Source organism: Marmota monax, unplaced genomic scaffold (assembly GCF_021218885.2).
Source record: "Marmota monax isolate L192 unplaced genomic scaffold, Marmota_monax_Labrador192_F-V1.1 WCK01_AAM20220418_F8-fsc00146, whole genome shotgun sequence".
In the NCBI taxonomy this organism is placed as follows: domain Eukaryota; kingdom Metazoa; phylum Chordata; class Mammalia; order Rodentia; family Sciuridae; genus Marmota; species Marmota monax.
Genome location: NW_026694096.1, coordinates 1,051,427 through 1,065,781, shown reverse-complemented (window position 1 = coordinate 1,065,781; position 14,355 = coordinate 1,051,427). Strand labels below are relative to the sequence as shown.

General features: G+C 38.0%; 1 protein-coding gene across 2 annotated transcripts in view; it reads left to right on the top strand.

Annotated features, from left to right (window-relative positions):
- Positions 1–14,355, top strand: part of Acss3 (acyl-CoA synthetase short chain family member 3) — a 180,322-nt gene that overhangs the window by 68,057 nt on the left and 97,910 nt on the right. The window contains exons 6-7 of one of the 2 annotated variants that reach the window (XM_046465088.2): positions 1,106–1,186; positions 1,266–1,361. The exons of the other annotated variant lie outside the window; for it this stretch is intronic. Coding sequence (XP_046321044.1) covers positions 1,106–1,186; positions 1,266–1,361 — 177 coding nt within the window. The remainder of the gene's footprint in view (positions 1–1,105; positions 1,187–1,265; positions 1,362–14,355) is intronic. 2 annotated transcript variants of the gene reach the window in all.

The following is a 14,355-nucleotide window of genomic DNA, read 5'->3' as shown; positions in this document are numbered from 1 at the left end:
AATCAATCTATTTTTCATTCCCCTGGTCCATGTAAATGGGTTAAAAATGCAAAGTTAGGCCAAAAAATTATAATTAACAGCATATTTATTGATTAAAGCCATGCTTACTCTTTTACGTAAAATAATTTTCTTTTTCATAGAGCAGTTGTAATTACTAAAAGATGCGTCAAATGCATTTGAATATAATATGACTTGTACTTAACAGGCATTCACTTACTTATTCTGGATAAAAAACTTGGTTATGTCTTACTGGACTAATGATTAATGTTTATAATGAAGCAATAAATAAAATTAATTAATTATTAAATTTGCCATCAGTTCTTATTTATGATGACCCTTATGCCCACTGTTCAAATATTAGATTTCTATTAAAGTTGAATATGTTCACAGGAAATCCACTGAAAGTTGATTTATGAAAGTGGTGTAATAGTGATGTAATGATCCCTGGTTTTGTCCCAATTGCAGTATAAATAAAATCTGTTAGCTTTAAGTCCAGCTCCTCAGGTTTCAATCCTCAGGAATTCAGAATCAACTGCCAAAGAATTGTTAAACTCTAACATGATATATACAGGATTCCTCTTTAGCATTGGAATTGGGCTCCAGTTGGAATATGACTTTGTTTCCTCTAAGCAACCCAGTTTTGTTTAATTATCTTGAGGAATAGATGTCCTTATGTTAGTCTGTATTTTAGGCATGTAACTACATTTGAAGTTTTTCCTGCACTTAATTTTGTTATTTTCCATTTTTGTTCAGGAACTGCATTTGAAAATGTAATGCTTATAATGGGTAACATCACTGAAAATATTTTATGTGATTTTGTGAAATCGTAAGTCTTCTTTAGAAGAGTAATAATGTCATGCAAGGATGGATTCCACAAATGGAACTGATGAGGACAAATTGTTCTGGGTTTATTAGAACAATTTTTCTGTGGGAGAAGCCACAGAAATAGTGATTCAAATATAGTTATATAAAAGTTGAAGTAATATGTACTCTACAGAATATCCAATACTTTAAATCTGGAATTTTTAAAGTAGAGAACATGAAGATAGAGAAATTTTTAACATATCATCCCACTGACTTTAACTTCACTCTTTCTCTCCTTTAGGGTGTGGTGAGGCCCACTGGGGGCTATGCGGTAATGCTAAATTGGACAATGTCTTCAATTTATGGCCTTAAACCTGGAGAGGTAATCATGGTTTTAAGTGTAGGCTATATGACATTTCTGATAAAGCCATGTTCATTTTTATCATTTTCTTATTTTTCAGGTGTGGTGGGCAGCTTCTGACTTAGGCTGGGTTGTTGGACATTCTTATATCTGTTATGGACCTCTCCTACATGGGAACACAACAGTTTTATATGAGGTAATAAAATAAATGTTATTTCACATATAGGTGGTACATATTTTAATGAAATTTTTGAGTAGTAGTCCTGAGTAGGAACAGTAAAATGTGTATAGAGACAGGGAACATTTTTATATCTTCTTCCAGTTAAAAATATGATTGCAGAAGAGAAGGTAATTTGTAGGAAATAATAGCCAGCTATTTCATTTATAGTGTAGAACAATCAGTATAAATTGAATTCCAGAGAATGTACAAGAACAAATTTAATGTCTATCTTTAATAGATTTTTAGAGAATATTATCAAGCTGATACTGATTTTAGAATCCTAGAAGAGAGAATATTTACCATTAAATAAGCAACATATATTCACCTTTTTTTTCTTTTTTAAAGAATTAGTGGGTTTCCAAAGGGATATTTTGTCTTAATTATAGGTAAATATTTTCGATGGTTTCTAATAATAACAGTGTGTAAAGGAAAGGAATAGAAACTGACTAGATTCATAGCTAAACAAATAACTACTAGAAAATTCTAATATATGCATTAATATCAATCTGGAATAAGGTTTCTGTCTGTATAACTAGGAAGTTCTCCCTTTGTACCTATTCTCTTTACTTTTACCAGAGACTTATATGAAGACTTAGATAACATACTCCTCGGATTTGTAAGAGATCAAAATCTTGGAGGGATAAAATGTATAGTGATTTGCTAAATTATCATTCAAAATGATCCTGGATTATTTTGGACACAATAGGATAGAAAAATGCAGACATCTTCAGAGTTTTATATTTAAATTAAAAAATATATACAGAAATGAAATAGGACAAACTTGGGTTGGTTGTACTTTTTGCCGTTATATCCTGAGTATTATAATTGTCCATGGTACAAATGCAAATCATTGGTGGGATTGCTTTAAGAATAGTTACCATATACTATGATAGCATATTTATTTTTCTGCATTTGAAAATTCATGGTTAGCTTAATGAAGAGGATAACAACAAAAATCAAACAAAATAAAAAATAGCTTACTAAAAATCATGTAAAAGAAAAAGACTAGGGTAAAAATCATAAAGAAAGAGACAGAGGAACTAGGAGTGGCTAGTGTGAAAAACAATGTATCTAAGGTACATATAACAAAAGCATCTTTTGGTACTTAAGGAGATGATGCATATAAAATAAGTACCCTTATAATGCAGAGTTGCAGAAAGTTATATTTGGGGAATAATCAGAGACAAATTTCAATGTATAGCATTATAGTAGAATGAATAGTTTCTCTACTGGGAGGCTCTCTTTCATATAAAGTGGTCTCTCAATATCAGAGTAGGAATGTGAAGAAGAGAATTGTATATGTGGGCTGTGTAAAGAAGTATCGGATAATGTCAAGTTTCTTTACAATATTAACACTCTTCGACTCACTGAATCTAAAAAAAAAAATGAGAGACTATTCTTTATATGAAATGCTTTCTAGTGCCTTTTCTATTGTGAGGTCATTTGTGTTCTTTCAATTTTAGCTGTTTTAGTTTTCAGTTTTTTGTCTCTGAATGCTAGGAGAAATTCAGGCAGACTTTAATACAAGAATTAAACCATTGCATACAATTCCACATCTCTTGAACTGTGTTTTTGTATCTGGCAGACTCATACGCATTCAGGTGCTTGTAATTAATTACTGCATGATATAAAGCTTGACACATCTGTTCCATACTGAAGTCCTTGCAAGAGAATAAATGTTTTTATTTAGCAAGCAAGCAAAATAAATCTCAACACTGAATACTTACATTAAAATGTGGCATTGCTCATATAAACTTGACAAAGCAGAATTCACCTTTATAAGTATTTATGTTTATCACTATTATGATGACTTCAGAATTGAGATATATGTAATTTTTCTGCTATTTACTGTTGGCTTTCTATTGTTTCTCCAGTTTATTTAAAAACGTGATGTTAAAACCAGGAAGGGAGGTTGATTGTCTTTATCTTGGAGTGATATGCTCAAGAACAGTGTAGAGATTCTATAAATATTTGCTGTGTGAATGACTGATAAAGTAACCTACTTTTTTAAGCCTTTGTCTGCCCTCTCCTCTTTTTTTCCCCCAACTTGGAAATGTCCTCCATTCTCTCTGAACACACAACAAAGCCTTTTAGAGTTTGACCCACTTCTAGCTTTTCCATCTTTATTCTTCTGCACTAAGCTCCTTGAGAAATGACCCTACCAACGTGGTCTGAACTTCGCATTCTTCCACTCACTCTTCTTCTCACCCTTATCTGGTTTCAATCCACATCATTTCATAGAAGCTGCTGTAGCAGAGGTCACCAGTGACTTCCTGAGTGTCAAAGTGAAAGGGCCTTCTTCCATGTGATGTTATCTTATTTCTCAGTCACGTTCAGCACTGCTGACAGTTTTAGGAAATATTCTCTCCTCTCTTGAGCCCCATGCCCCTTTGCTGTTGTTCAGATTGTACCCTTGGCCTGATGTGACTTTTTTCTCTCTCTTTCCTTACCTGGATAATTTCTACTATCCTTGAAGACTCTGATTTAATGTCATCATCTCTTGAAAGTTTTCTCTCACAGTCTAGGTTGTTCAGTGAATATCTGTTGCTGAGCTGACCACACTGGATTATCTGTTACATCGAGAAAGAGTAACAGCATCAAAAGCCAGTCTCCCAGTATAGTGTACTGCAGAAAGTAAGCCATCAATGAAGAATACATGTAGAACCAAAATAAACTCACCTGTCCATTCTCTTCCTTCTCTGACAGATAGATAGCACTTTCCTCTCCAGATTTCTTCTCTTCTTTCAGTCCTAAACATTGGGGTTTAATTGGGTCATATTCTTTTTTTTTTTCATAGGCAAAGGTTTATTTCATAGGAATATAAAGAATTCATGGAAATGGGAGGTAAAAAAAATCCAAAAAAACCCACTTGAATCTAATGTATGAAATATGTCAAGAGCTTTGTAATGTTTTGAACAACCAATAAAAAAATCCAACAAAAGAAAAACAGTCATAAATAAGCAGTTCACAGAAAAATAAATACAAACATCTTTTTTTAAAAATTTTTTATTGTTGGTTGTTCAAAACATTACATGTTTCTTAATATATCATATTTCACACTTTGATTCAAGTGGGTTATGAACTCCCATTTTTACCCCATATACAGATTGCAGAATCACATCAGTTACACATCCATTGATTTACATATTGCCATACTAGTGTCTGTTGTGTTCTGCTGCCTTTCCTATCCTCTACTATCCCCCCTCCCCTCCCCTCCCCTCCCCTCTTCTCTCTCTACCCCCTCTACTGTAATTCATTTCTCCCCCTTGTATTATTTTTCCCTTTCCCCTCACTTCCTCTTGTATGTACTTTTGTATAATCCTGAGGGTCTCCTTACATTTCCATGCAATTTCCCTTCTCTCTCCCTTTCCCTCCCACCTCTCATCCCTGTTTAATGTTAATCTTCTTCTCCTGCTCTTCGTCCCTACTCTGTTCTTAGTTACTCTCCTTATATCAAAGAAGACATTTGGCATTTTTTTTTTAGGGATTGGCTAGCTTCACTTAGCATAATCTGCTCTAATGCCATCCATTTCCCTGTAAATTCTATGATTTTTGTCATTTTTTTAATGCAGAGTAATACTCCATTGTGTATAAATGCCACATTTTTTTTTATCCATTCATCTATTGAAGGGCATCTAGGTTGGTTCCACAGTCTTGCTATTGTGAATTGTGCTGCTATGAACATCGATGTAGCAGTGTCCCTGTAGCATGCTCTTTTTAGGTCTTTAGGGAATAGACCGAGAAGGGGAATAGCTGGGTCAAATGGTGGCTCCATTCCCAGCTTTCCAAGAAATCTCCATACTGCTTTCCAAATTGGCTGCACCAATTTGCAGTCCCACCAGCAATGTACAAGTGTACCCTTTTCCCCACATCCTCGCCAGCACTTGTTGTTGTTTGACTTCATAATGGCTGCCAATCTTACTGGAGTGAGATGGTATCTTAGGGTGGTTTTGATTTGCATTTCTCTGACTGCTAGAGATGGTGAGCATTTTTTCATGTACTTGTTGATTGACTGTATGTCCTCCTCTGAGAAGTGTCTGTTCAGGTCCTTGGCCCATTTGTTGATTGGGTTGTTTGTTATCTTATTGTCTAATTTTTTGAGTTCTTTGTATACTCTGGATATTAGGGCTCTATCTGAAGTGTGAGGAGTAAAGATTTGTTCCCAGGATGTAGGCTCCCTATTTACCTCTCTTATTGTTTCTTTTGCTGAGAAAAAACTTTTTAGTTTGAGTAAGTCCCATTTGTTGATTCTAGTTATTAACTTTTGTGCTATGGGTGTCCTATTGAGGAATTTGGAGCCCGACCCCACCGTATATAGATCGTAGCCAACTTTTTCTTCTATCAGACGGCGTGTCTCTGACTTGATATCAAGCTCCTTGATCCATTTTGAATTAGCTTTTGTGCTTGGCGAGAGAAAGGGATTCAGTTTCATTTTGTTGCATATGGATTTCCAGTTTTCCCAGCACCATTTGTTGAAGATGCTATCCTTCCTCCATTGCATGCTTTTAGCCCCTTTATCAAATATAAGATGGTTGTAGTTTTGTGGATTGGTTTCTGTGTCCTCTATTCTGTACCATTGGTCCACCCGCCTGTTTTGGTACCAGTACCATGCTGTTTTTGTTACTATTGCTCTGTAGTATAGTTTGAAGTCTGGTATCGCTATACCGCCTGATTCACACTTCCTGCTTAGCATTGTTTTTGCTATTCTGGGTCTTTTATTTTTCCATATGAATTTCATGATTGCTTTCTCTATTTCTACAAGAAATGCCATTGGGATTTTGATTGGCATTGCATTAAACCTATAGAGAACTTTTGGTAATATCGCCATTTTGATGATGTTAGTTCTGCCTATCCATGAACAGGGTATATTTTTCCATCTTCTAAGATCTTCTTCTATTTCTCTCTTTAGGGTTCTGTAGTTTTCATTGTATAAGTCTTTCACCTCTTTTGTTAGGTTGATTCCCAAGTATTTTATTTTTTTTTGAAGATATTGTGAATGGAGTGGTTGTCCTCATTTCCATTTCAGAGGATTTGTCGCTGATATACAGGAATGCCTTTGATTTATGCGTGTTGATTTTATATCCTGCCTCTTTGCTGAATTCATTTATTAGCTCTAATAGTTTCTTTGTAGACCCTTTTGGGTCTGCTAGGTATAAAATCATGTCAACTGCAAATAGTGATAATTTAAGTTCTTCTTTTCCTATTTTTATGCCTTTGATTTCTTTCGTCTGTCTAATTGCTCTGGCCAGTGTTTCGAGAACTATGTTGAACAGAAGTGGAGAGAGAGGGCATCCCTGTCTTGTTCCAGATTTTAGAGGGAATGCCTTCAGTTTTTCTCCATTAAGAATGATGCTAGCCTGAGGCTTAGCATAGATTGCTTTTACAATATTGAGGTATGTTCCTGTTATCCCTAGTTTTTCTAGAGTTTTGAACATAAAGGGATGCTGTACTTTGTCGAATGCTTTTTCCGCATCTATCGAGATGATCATATGGTTCTTATTTTTAAGTCTATTGATGTGGTGAATAACATTTATTGATTTACGTATATTGAACCAGACTTGCATCCCAGGGATGAATCCTACTTGATCATGGTGCACAATTTTTTTGATATGTTTTTGTATCCGATTCGCCAGAATTTTATTGAGGATTTTTGCATCTAGGTTCATTAGAGATATTGGTCTGTAGTTTTCTTTCTTTGAAGTGTCTTTGTCTGGTTTAGGTATCAGGGTGATGTTGGCCTCGTAGAATGAATTTGGAAGTTCTCCCTCTTTTTCTATTTCCTGAAGTAGCTTGAAAAGTATTGGTATTAGTTCCTCTTTAAAGGTTTTGTAAAACTCTGCTGTATACCCATCCGGTCCTGGGCTTTTCTTAGCTGGTAGTCTTTTGATGGTTTCTTCTATTTCCTCAATTGATATTGTTCTGTTTAGGTTGTCTTTATCCTCCTGACTCAATCTGGGCAGATCATATGACTTAAGAAATTTATCTATGCCTTCACTATCTTCTAATTTATTGGAGTATAAGGATTCAAAATAATTTTTCTGTATTTCTGTATTTCTGAAGTGTCTGTTGTGATATTGCCTTTTTCATCCCGTATGCTAGTAATTTGAGTTCTCTCTCTTCTTCGCTAGCATGGCTAAGGGTCTGTCGATTTTGTTTATTTTTTCAAAGAACCAACTTTTAGTTTTGTCAATTTTTTCAATTGTTTCTTTTGTTTCGATTTCATTAATTTCAGCTCTGATTTTAATTATTTCTTGCCTTCTACTTCTTTTGCTGTTGTTTTGCTCTTCTTTTTCTAGGATTTTGAGATGAAGTATGAGATCATTTATATGTTGGTTTTTTCTTTTTTTAAGGAATGAACTCCAAGCAATGAATTTTCCTCTTAGAACTGCTTTCAATGTGTCCCATAGATTCCGATATGTTGTGTCTGTGTTTTCATTTATATCTAAGAATTTTTTAATTTCCTCCTTGATGTCTTCTATAACCCATTGATCATTCAGTAACCTATTGTTCATTCTCCAAGTGATGTATGTTTTTTCCTTCCTTCTTTTATCGTTGATTTTCAGTTTCATTCCATTATGATCAGATAAGATGCATGGTATTATCTCTACTCCTTTATATTGTCTAAGAGTTGCCCTGTGACATAATATATGATCTCTTTTTGAGAAGGATCCATGTCCTGCTGAGAAAAAAGTGTAACTGCTTGATGTTGGGTGGTATATTCTATATATGTCAATTAAGTCTAGGTTATTAATTGTGTTATTGAGTTCTATAGTTTCCTTATTCAACTTTTGTTTGGAAGATCTGTCCAGTGGCGAGAGAGGTGTGTTGAAGTCTCCCATGATTATTGTATGGTGGTCTATTAGACTCTTGAACTTGAGAAGAGTTTGTTTGATGAACATAGCTGCACCATTGTTTGGGGCATATATATTTATGATTGTTATGTCTTGTTGGTGTATGGTTCCCTTAAGCAGTATGTAGTGTCCCTCTTTATCCCTTTTGATTAACTTTGGCTTGAAATCTATTTTATTTGATATGAGTATGGACACTCCTGCTTGTTTCCGAAGTCCATATGAGTGATATGATTTTTCCCAACCTTTCACCTTCAGCCTATGTGTCTCCTGTAGGCAGCATATTATTGGGTCTTGTTTTGTGATCCATTCTACAAGCCTGTGTCTCTTAATTGGTAAGTTTAAGGAATTAATATTTAGGGTTATTATTGAGATATGGGATGTTCTTCCAGCCATATTTGTTTATTTCTGTTACTAAACATGGTTTGTTTTCCTCTTTGATTATCCCACCCCTTTACTGTCCTACCTCCCACTGTTGTTTTTCATTGTTATTTTCCATTTCCTCTTCCTGTAATGTTTTGCCGAGGATGTTTTGAAGAGATGGTTTTCTAGCTGCAGATTATTTAAACTTTTGTTTATCATGGAAGGTTTTAATTTCATCTTCCATCCTGAAGCTTAATTTCACTGGATACACAATTCTTGGTTGGAACCCATTTTCTTTCAGTGTTTGAAATATGTTATTCCAGGATCTTCTAGCTTTCAGAGTCTGTGTTGAAAGATCAGCTGTTATCCTGATTGGCTTACCCCTAAATGTAATCTTCTTCCTTTCTCTTGTAGCTTTTAAAATTCTCTCCTTATTATGTATGTTGGGCATCTTCATTATAATGTGTCTAGGTGTGGATCTCTTGTGATTTTGCACATTCGGCGTCCTGTAGGCTTCTAGGATTTGGGATTCTGTCTCATTCTTCAAGTCTGGGAAGTTTTCTCGTATTATTTCATTGAATAAATTGCTCATTCCTTTGGTTTGGAGTTCTGTACCTTCCTGTATCCCAATGACTCTTAAGTTTGGTCTCTTAATGTTATCCCATATTTCTTGGATGTTCTGCTCATGGTTTCTTAACAGTCTTGCTGAGCTGTCTATGTTCTTTTCCAGTTAAAATACTTTGTCTTCATTTTCTGATGTTCTATCTTCTAAGTGTTCTACTCTGCTGGTAGTATTCTCCATTGAGTTTTTAAGTTGGTTTATTGCTTCCTGCATTTCTAGGATTTCTGTTTGTTTTTTATAACCTCTATCTCCCTGTATAGTTGATCCTTTGCTTCCTGGATTTGTTTGTGTAATTCATTGTCGAAGTGATCTTTCTTTGTCTGATTTTGCTGTCTGATGTTTTCCTTGAGACTCCAGATCATCTGAAGCATGTATATCCTGAATTCTTTATCTGACATTCCATCTGCTGCAGCTGTTACCTCTTCTAAAGTTGAGTTGACCTGCTTTGCTTGTGGTCCTTTCTTTCCTTGTCTTTTCATACTGCTTGCGTTTCTTTCTGCTTGGTGAAACTGTTGTGTTTTTGAAATGTTTTTTTTCTCCTATGTATTTATATTGCTCTTGTATAGTTGAAAAGTCTCCCTTGCAGGGTCGGGCGGCGGTCTGCCTACCTTGCAGGCGCGGGCGGCGGCTCTGCTCTCTCCTTACTCCAATTGGGGTGTCGTGACTACCACGCCGGCAGGTCACTGGGCCTGTTCTGGGCGCGGGTGGCGGCTCTGTACTGCCCCTACTCCAATTGGGGTGACGAGTGTACCACGCCGGCAGGCCACCGGGCCTGATCCGCCGGTCAGTTGCAGGTCTGCCTACCCTGCAGGCGCGGGCGGCGGCTCTGCTCTGCCCCTACTCCAAATGGGGTGACGTGTCTGTCGCACCGGCAGGCCACTGGGCCTGTCCTGCTGGTCGGTCACAGGTCCACCCACCTTTCGGGCACGGGTGGCGGATCTGCTCTACCCCTACTCCAATTGGGGTGTCTTGACTACCATGCCGGCAGGTCCCTGGGCCTGTTCCTGGCACGGGCGACAACTCTGCTCTGCCCCTACTCCATTTGGGGTGACGTGTGTACCACACCGGCAGGCTCCTGGGCCTGATCCGCCGGTCTGTCGCAGGTCTGCCTACCTTGCAGGCGCGGGCGGCGGCTCTGCCCTGCCCCTCCTACCACGTCCGCGGACCGCTGGGCCTGATCTGCAAGTTGGTCGTAGGTCTGCCCACCCTGCGGGCACGGGTGGCGGTTCCGTTCCGCCCCCACTCCAATTGGGGTCACGTGACCACCACACTGGCAGGGCCTGATCCGGGTGTGGGCGAAGGCTCTGCTCTGCCCCTACTCCAGTTGGGGTGACGTGTGTACCACGCTGGCAGGCCGCTGGGCCTGACCCGCCAGTCTGTCGCAGTTCTGCTTACCTTGCAGGCGCGGGCGGCGGCTCTGCCCTGCCCCTCCTACCACACCTGCGTACCACTGGATCGCAGGTCTGCCCACCTTGCGGGCACGGGTGGCGGCTCTGCTCTACCCCCTCTCCAATTGGGGTCATGCGACCACTATGCCGGCGAGCCGCTGGGCCTGCTCCGGGTGCGGGCGGTGGCCCGGCTCCTCCCCTCTGGCTCGAAGACAAAGCGAGAGAGACTCAGGTGTCTGTGACTCACCCTCCCTACCAGGAGACCAACTGTTTCTGTCGCCGCTGGTATTGATGAAGTTCTCTCCTCCACCGCTTTCTGATGACATCAGATCTCTGCCATGTTGGTATCCTATGTGAATGGCAGTATTTCGTTCCCTTTGCCAGGTGACCAAAGCAACGGGTGAGTCCTGACCGGCCCTCACAGGCCCAGTCTCAGTCCTGTTGCCACTGCCCACGAAGGCTCGGTTGGTATTTATCTCCACAGTACTCAGCAGGACCCAGACCGAGAAGCAGTTTCCGCGGGCTCCTTAGCCCTGGGCCAGAGCAGTTCCGGGAGCCGGAACTCAGCCGCTCCGTGCTCGGTGTATGCTCTGATAAGAGCAGGCTCCAAGAAGCAGTTTCCGCGGGTTATTTAGCACTGAGCCTGAGTAATCTGTCTGCAAGCCGCAGGCGAATGGCAGCCTGAAATTACCTGTTCTATGGCTGAATGAGCTGCGATCAGTCGAAAACAGGGATGGTGATGTCAGCTTTCCAACATGGTGGCTGCTGGCCTCCTCTGTGGTCTGACCGGTGTGGAGAACCGAATTGGACCGCTTCCTTCCCCCGTCTCAAACCCAGAATTCAGCCCTGAGTATGGTGCTTGCACGGCTGGCAGAAACAGCAGCGCTGTATCCCTGCATCGCTATCTCCTCGTTTCCCAGCGTGCGCTGCAGACTCTAGCCACGGGGCGATTTGCTGAATAAGCAGTGTTACCCTCCGTGCGACAAACCTCTCGCGTTTGAGCCCCCATAGCCGATCCTCGTGCGATGGAAATCCTTTCTCCAGGTTCTGGAGCACCACACTATTGCTGGAAATTCCTAACAAGATAGCCTTTAGCCATCCTGACTTGTCATTCTCCCACACAGTGACGCGGCACACGGGGGCAATGCACTCCCCTCGCTGCCATCTTCCCCTCTCTCCGGTCATATTCTTAACCCTCTTTTCTCATTCGGTTTGTATTTCCTGGATCATCTCAATGTAGCTAGATTAGATTGTTACTAATTAAACCAAAGCTCTAAAATCCTACTTGTTTATCTGACGTTCTTTTGAAGTGTCAATATATTTTTAGACCTCTTTGGATGGTCCATAGATACCTTATTCTCATAATGACATGAATGGATTCTGTCAGTTCCACTCTTTCCAGCCAAATGTGTTTCCTCCCATGTAGTCTATAGTTCTATTGATGTCACCTCAATCCACACAGTCATCCAAGATACAAAATATACAAATGATTTTAACTTCATTGTCTTTACACCTTCTGCTCTTTGGTCATTATTCCCTTTGAATCTACTGTTTTAGTAACTATCAAACTTTCCCCTCTTTCCTTTCTCCCTTGTCATATATTCAAGGTTGACATTCATGTCATGCTGACTGATGTTCACTCCATGTTTGCGTTTCTAATTTGATATGTGTCTGAACAAATCAGTTACATATTTCAGATTATTGTTAGATAGACTAGAGGTCTTTCTGACATATGCTTTTGCCTTTGGTGTCATTCATTTCTAGGCCCCCCCTACACTTCTTGTTTCTGAACTCTCCTCACTTCAACATTCCCATATCAATAATTGATAGAATAACAGAAATAGAATCAGCAAACATATAGAAAAGGCAACATTGTCAACCAAAAGACCTAACTGATATTTATAGAACAGTCTTTCCAACAATAGCAAAACACTTTTAAGTGCCCATCGAACACATACCAAGATAGATAAGGTCCTAGGAGACAGACACACAGCACAACTTCAATCACTTTAAAATAATTGAAATCACATAGAGCCAGCTTTTTTTTTTTTTTTTTTTTTTTTTTTTTTTTTTTTTACTATTGTGGATTCAATATAGAAATCAATAGCAAAGAGGTAAAAGGAAAATCTCCAAATGATTGAAAACAAATCAATGCACTTTTAAATCAGCCATGGATAAAGAAGTACTCTTAAGAAAGGAATACACACACACATATATGTATATTTTTGTAGTTACACATATTTATTTTGATATGAATAAAAGAAAAGTATATAATATCAAAGTGTGTGGGACATATTTAAAAAACTGTGGGAAAGATGTTTTTGGTATTAAATGGATACATTAGAAAAGAGGAAAAATCTCAAATCAAGGAACTAAGCACCCAACTCAAGAACATAAGAAAAGAAGGCAAAATAAACACCAAACAAGCAGAAGGAAGAAAATAAAGAGATGAAATTGAAAACAGAAAAGCAATAGAGAAAATCAATGAACCACAGAGCGGATTCTGTGAAATAAAAGTGGTAAACCTCTACCAGTGTGACAAAGAAAAAGAGATCACACAAATTACTGATACCACAAATGAAGCAGGGTATATCATTAATGACCCTTTAGACATAAAATGGATAATAAATTCTCTAACCCGCTTAACATACATAAATTTGATGACTTAGATGAAATGGACCATTTCCTCAAAAAACACAACTACCACAACTCACCAAATAAGAAATAGGTCACTCAAATAACTATTATTATTTTAAAAAATCAAATTTGTAATTTAAAAGATTCCTAGCAAGAAATCTCCAGGCACAGAAGGCTTTACTGGAAAACCCCACTAAATATTTTAAGGAGAATTAACACCAATTCTGCATAAGATCCTTCAGAAAGTAGAAAAAGAGAGAGGCTCATATTGCCCTTGCCATAATAACAAAACCAGAAAAAGAGAAAAAAACAACATATTATCACTGAATGATATCTCTCATGAATATATATACAAAAATCCCTGGCAAAATATTAGTAAATAGAACTTAGCAGTATGTACAAAGAATTGTACATTATGACCAGGTAGAATTTATCCCAAGATTCAAGGCTGGTTTAATATTTGAAAAGCAATCAAATATGATTTATCTTATTAATCTAACATATTAACAGGTTAAATAAGAAAATCATTGTATTATATTAATTGATACAGAAAATTCATTTAATAATTAAGTATCCTCTCATAATTTAGAACTCTCAGAAAACTAGGAATAAAAAGGAATTTTTTCAGCCTGACAAAGAACATCTACAAAAATACTCAGAGCTAACATCACACTTAATAAGATTGAAATCTTTCCACAATATTTGGGAACATGGCAAAGATCTTCACTTTTATCAATTTATTTGATAGGGTTGTAGAAGTTCTAGCCAGTTGAATATGGCAATATAAGGAAACAAAAAGTGTAAAAACCAGGATGGAAGAAATAAAATAGTCTCTATTTGCATATGGCATGATTATCTATGTAGGAAATTGCAGAATATACAAAGAAAAGTCTCACAACTATTGAGTTTAGTACCATCTGAACATAGGATATAAACACACAAATATCCATTGTATTGCTGTATACTACCAACATATACATTTGGCTGAGAAGGGTATCACAAGAGAACCTTTTGGAAATGCAGCTATTTTGTATCTTGGTGATACCAATATCCTAAATGTAAAAGAGTACTACAATTTTTCTAGGCATTTTTACTGGGTAAAACTGGGTACA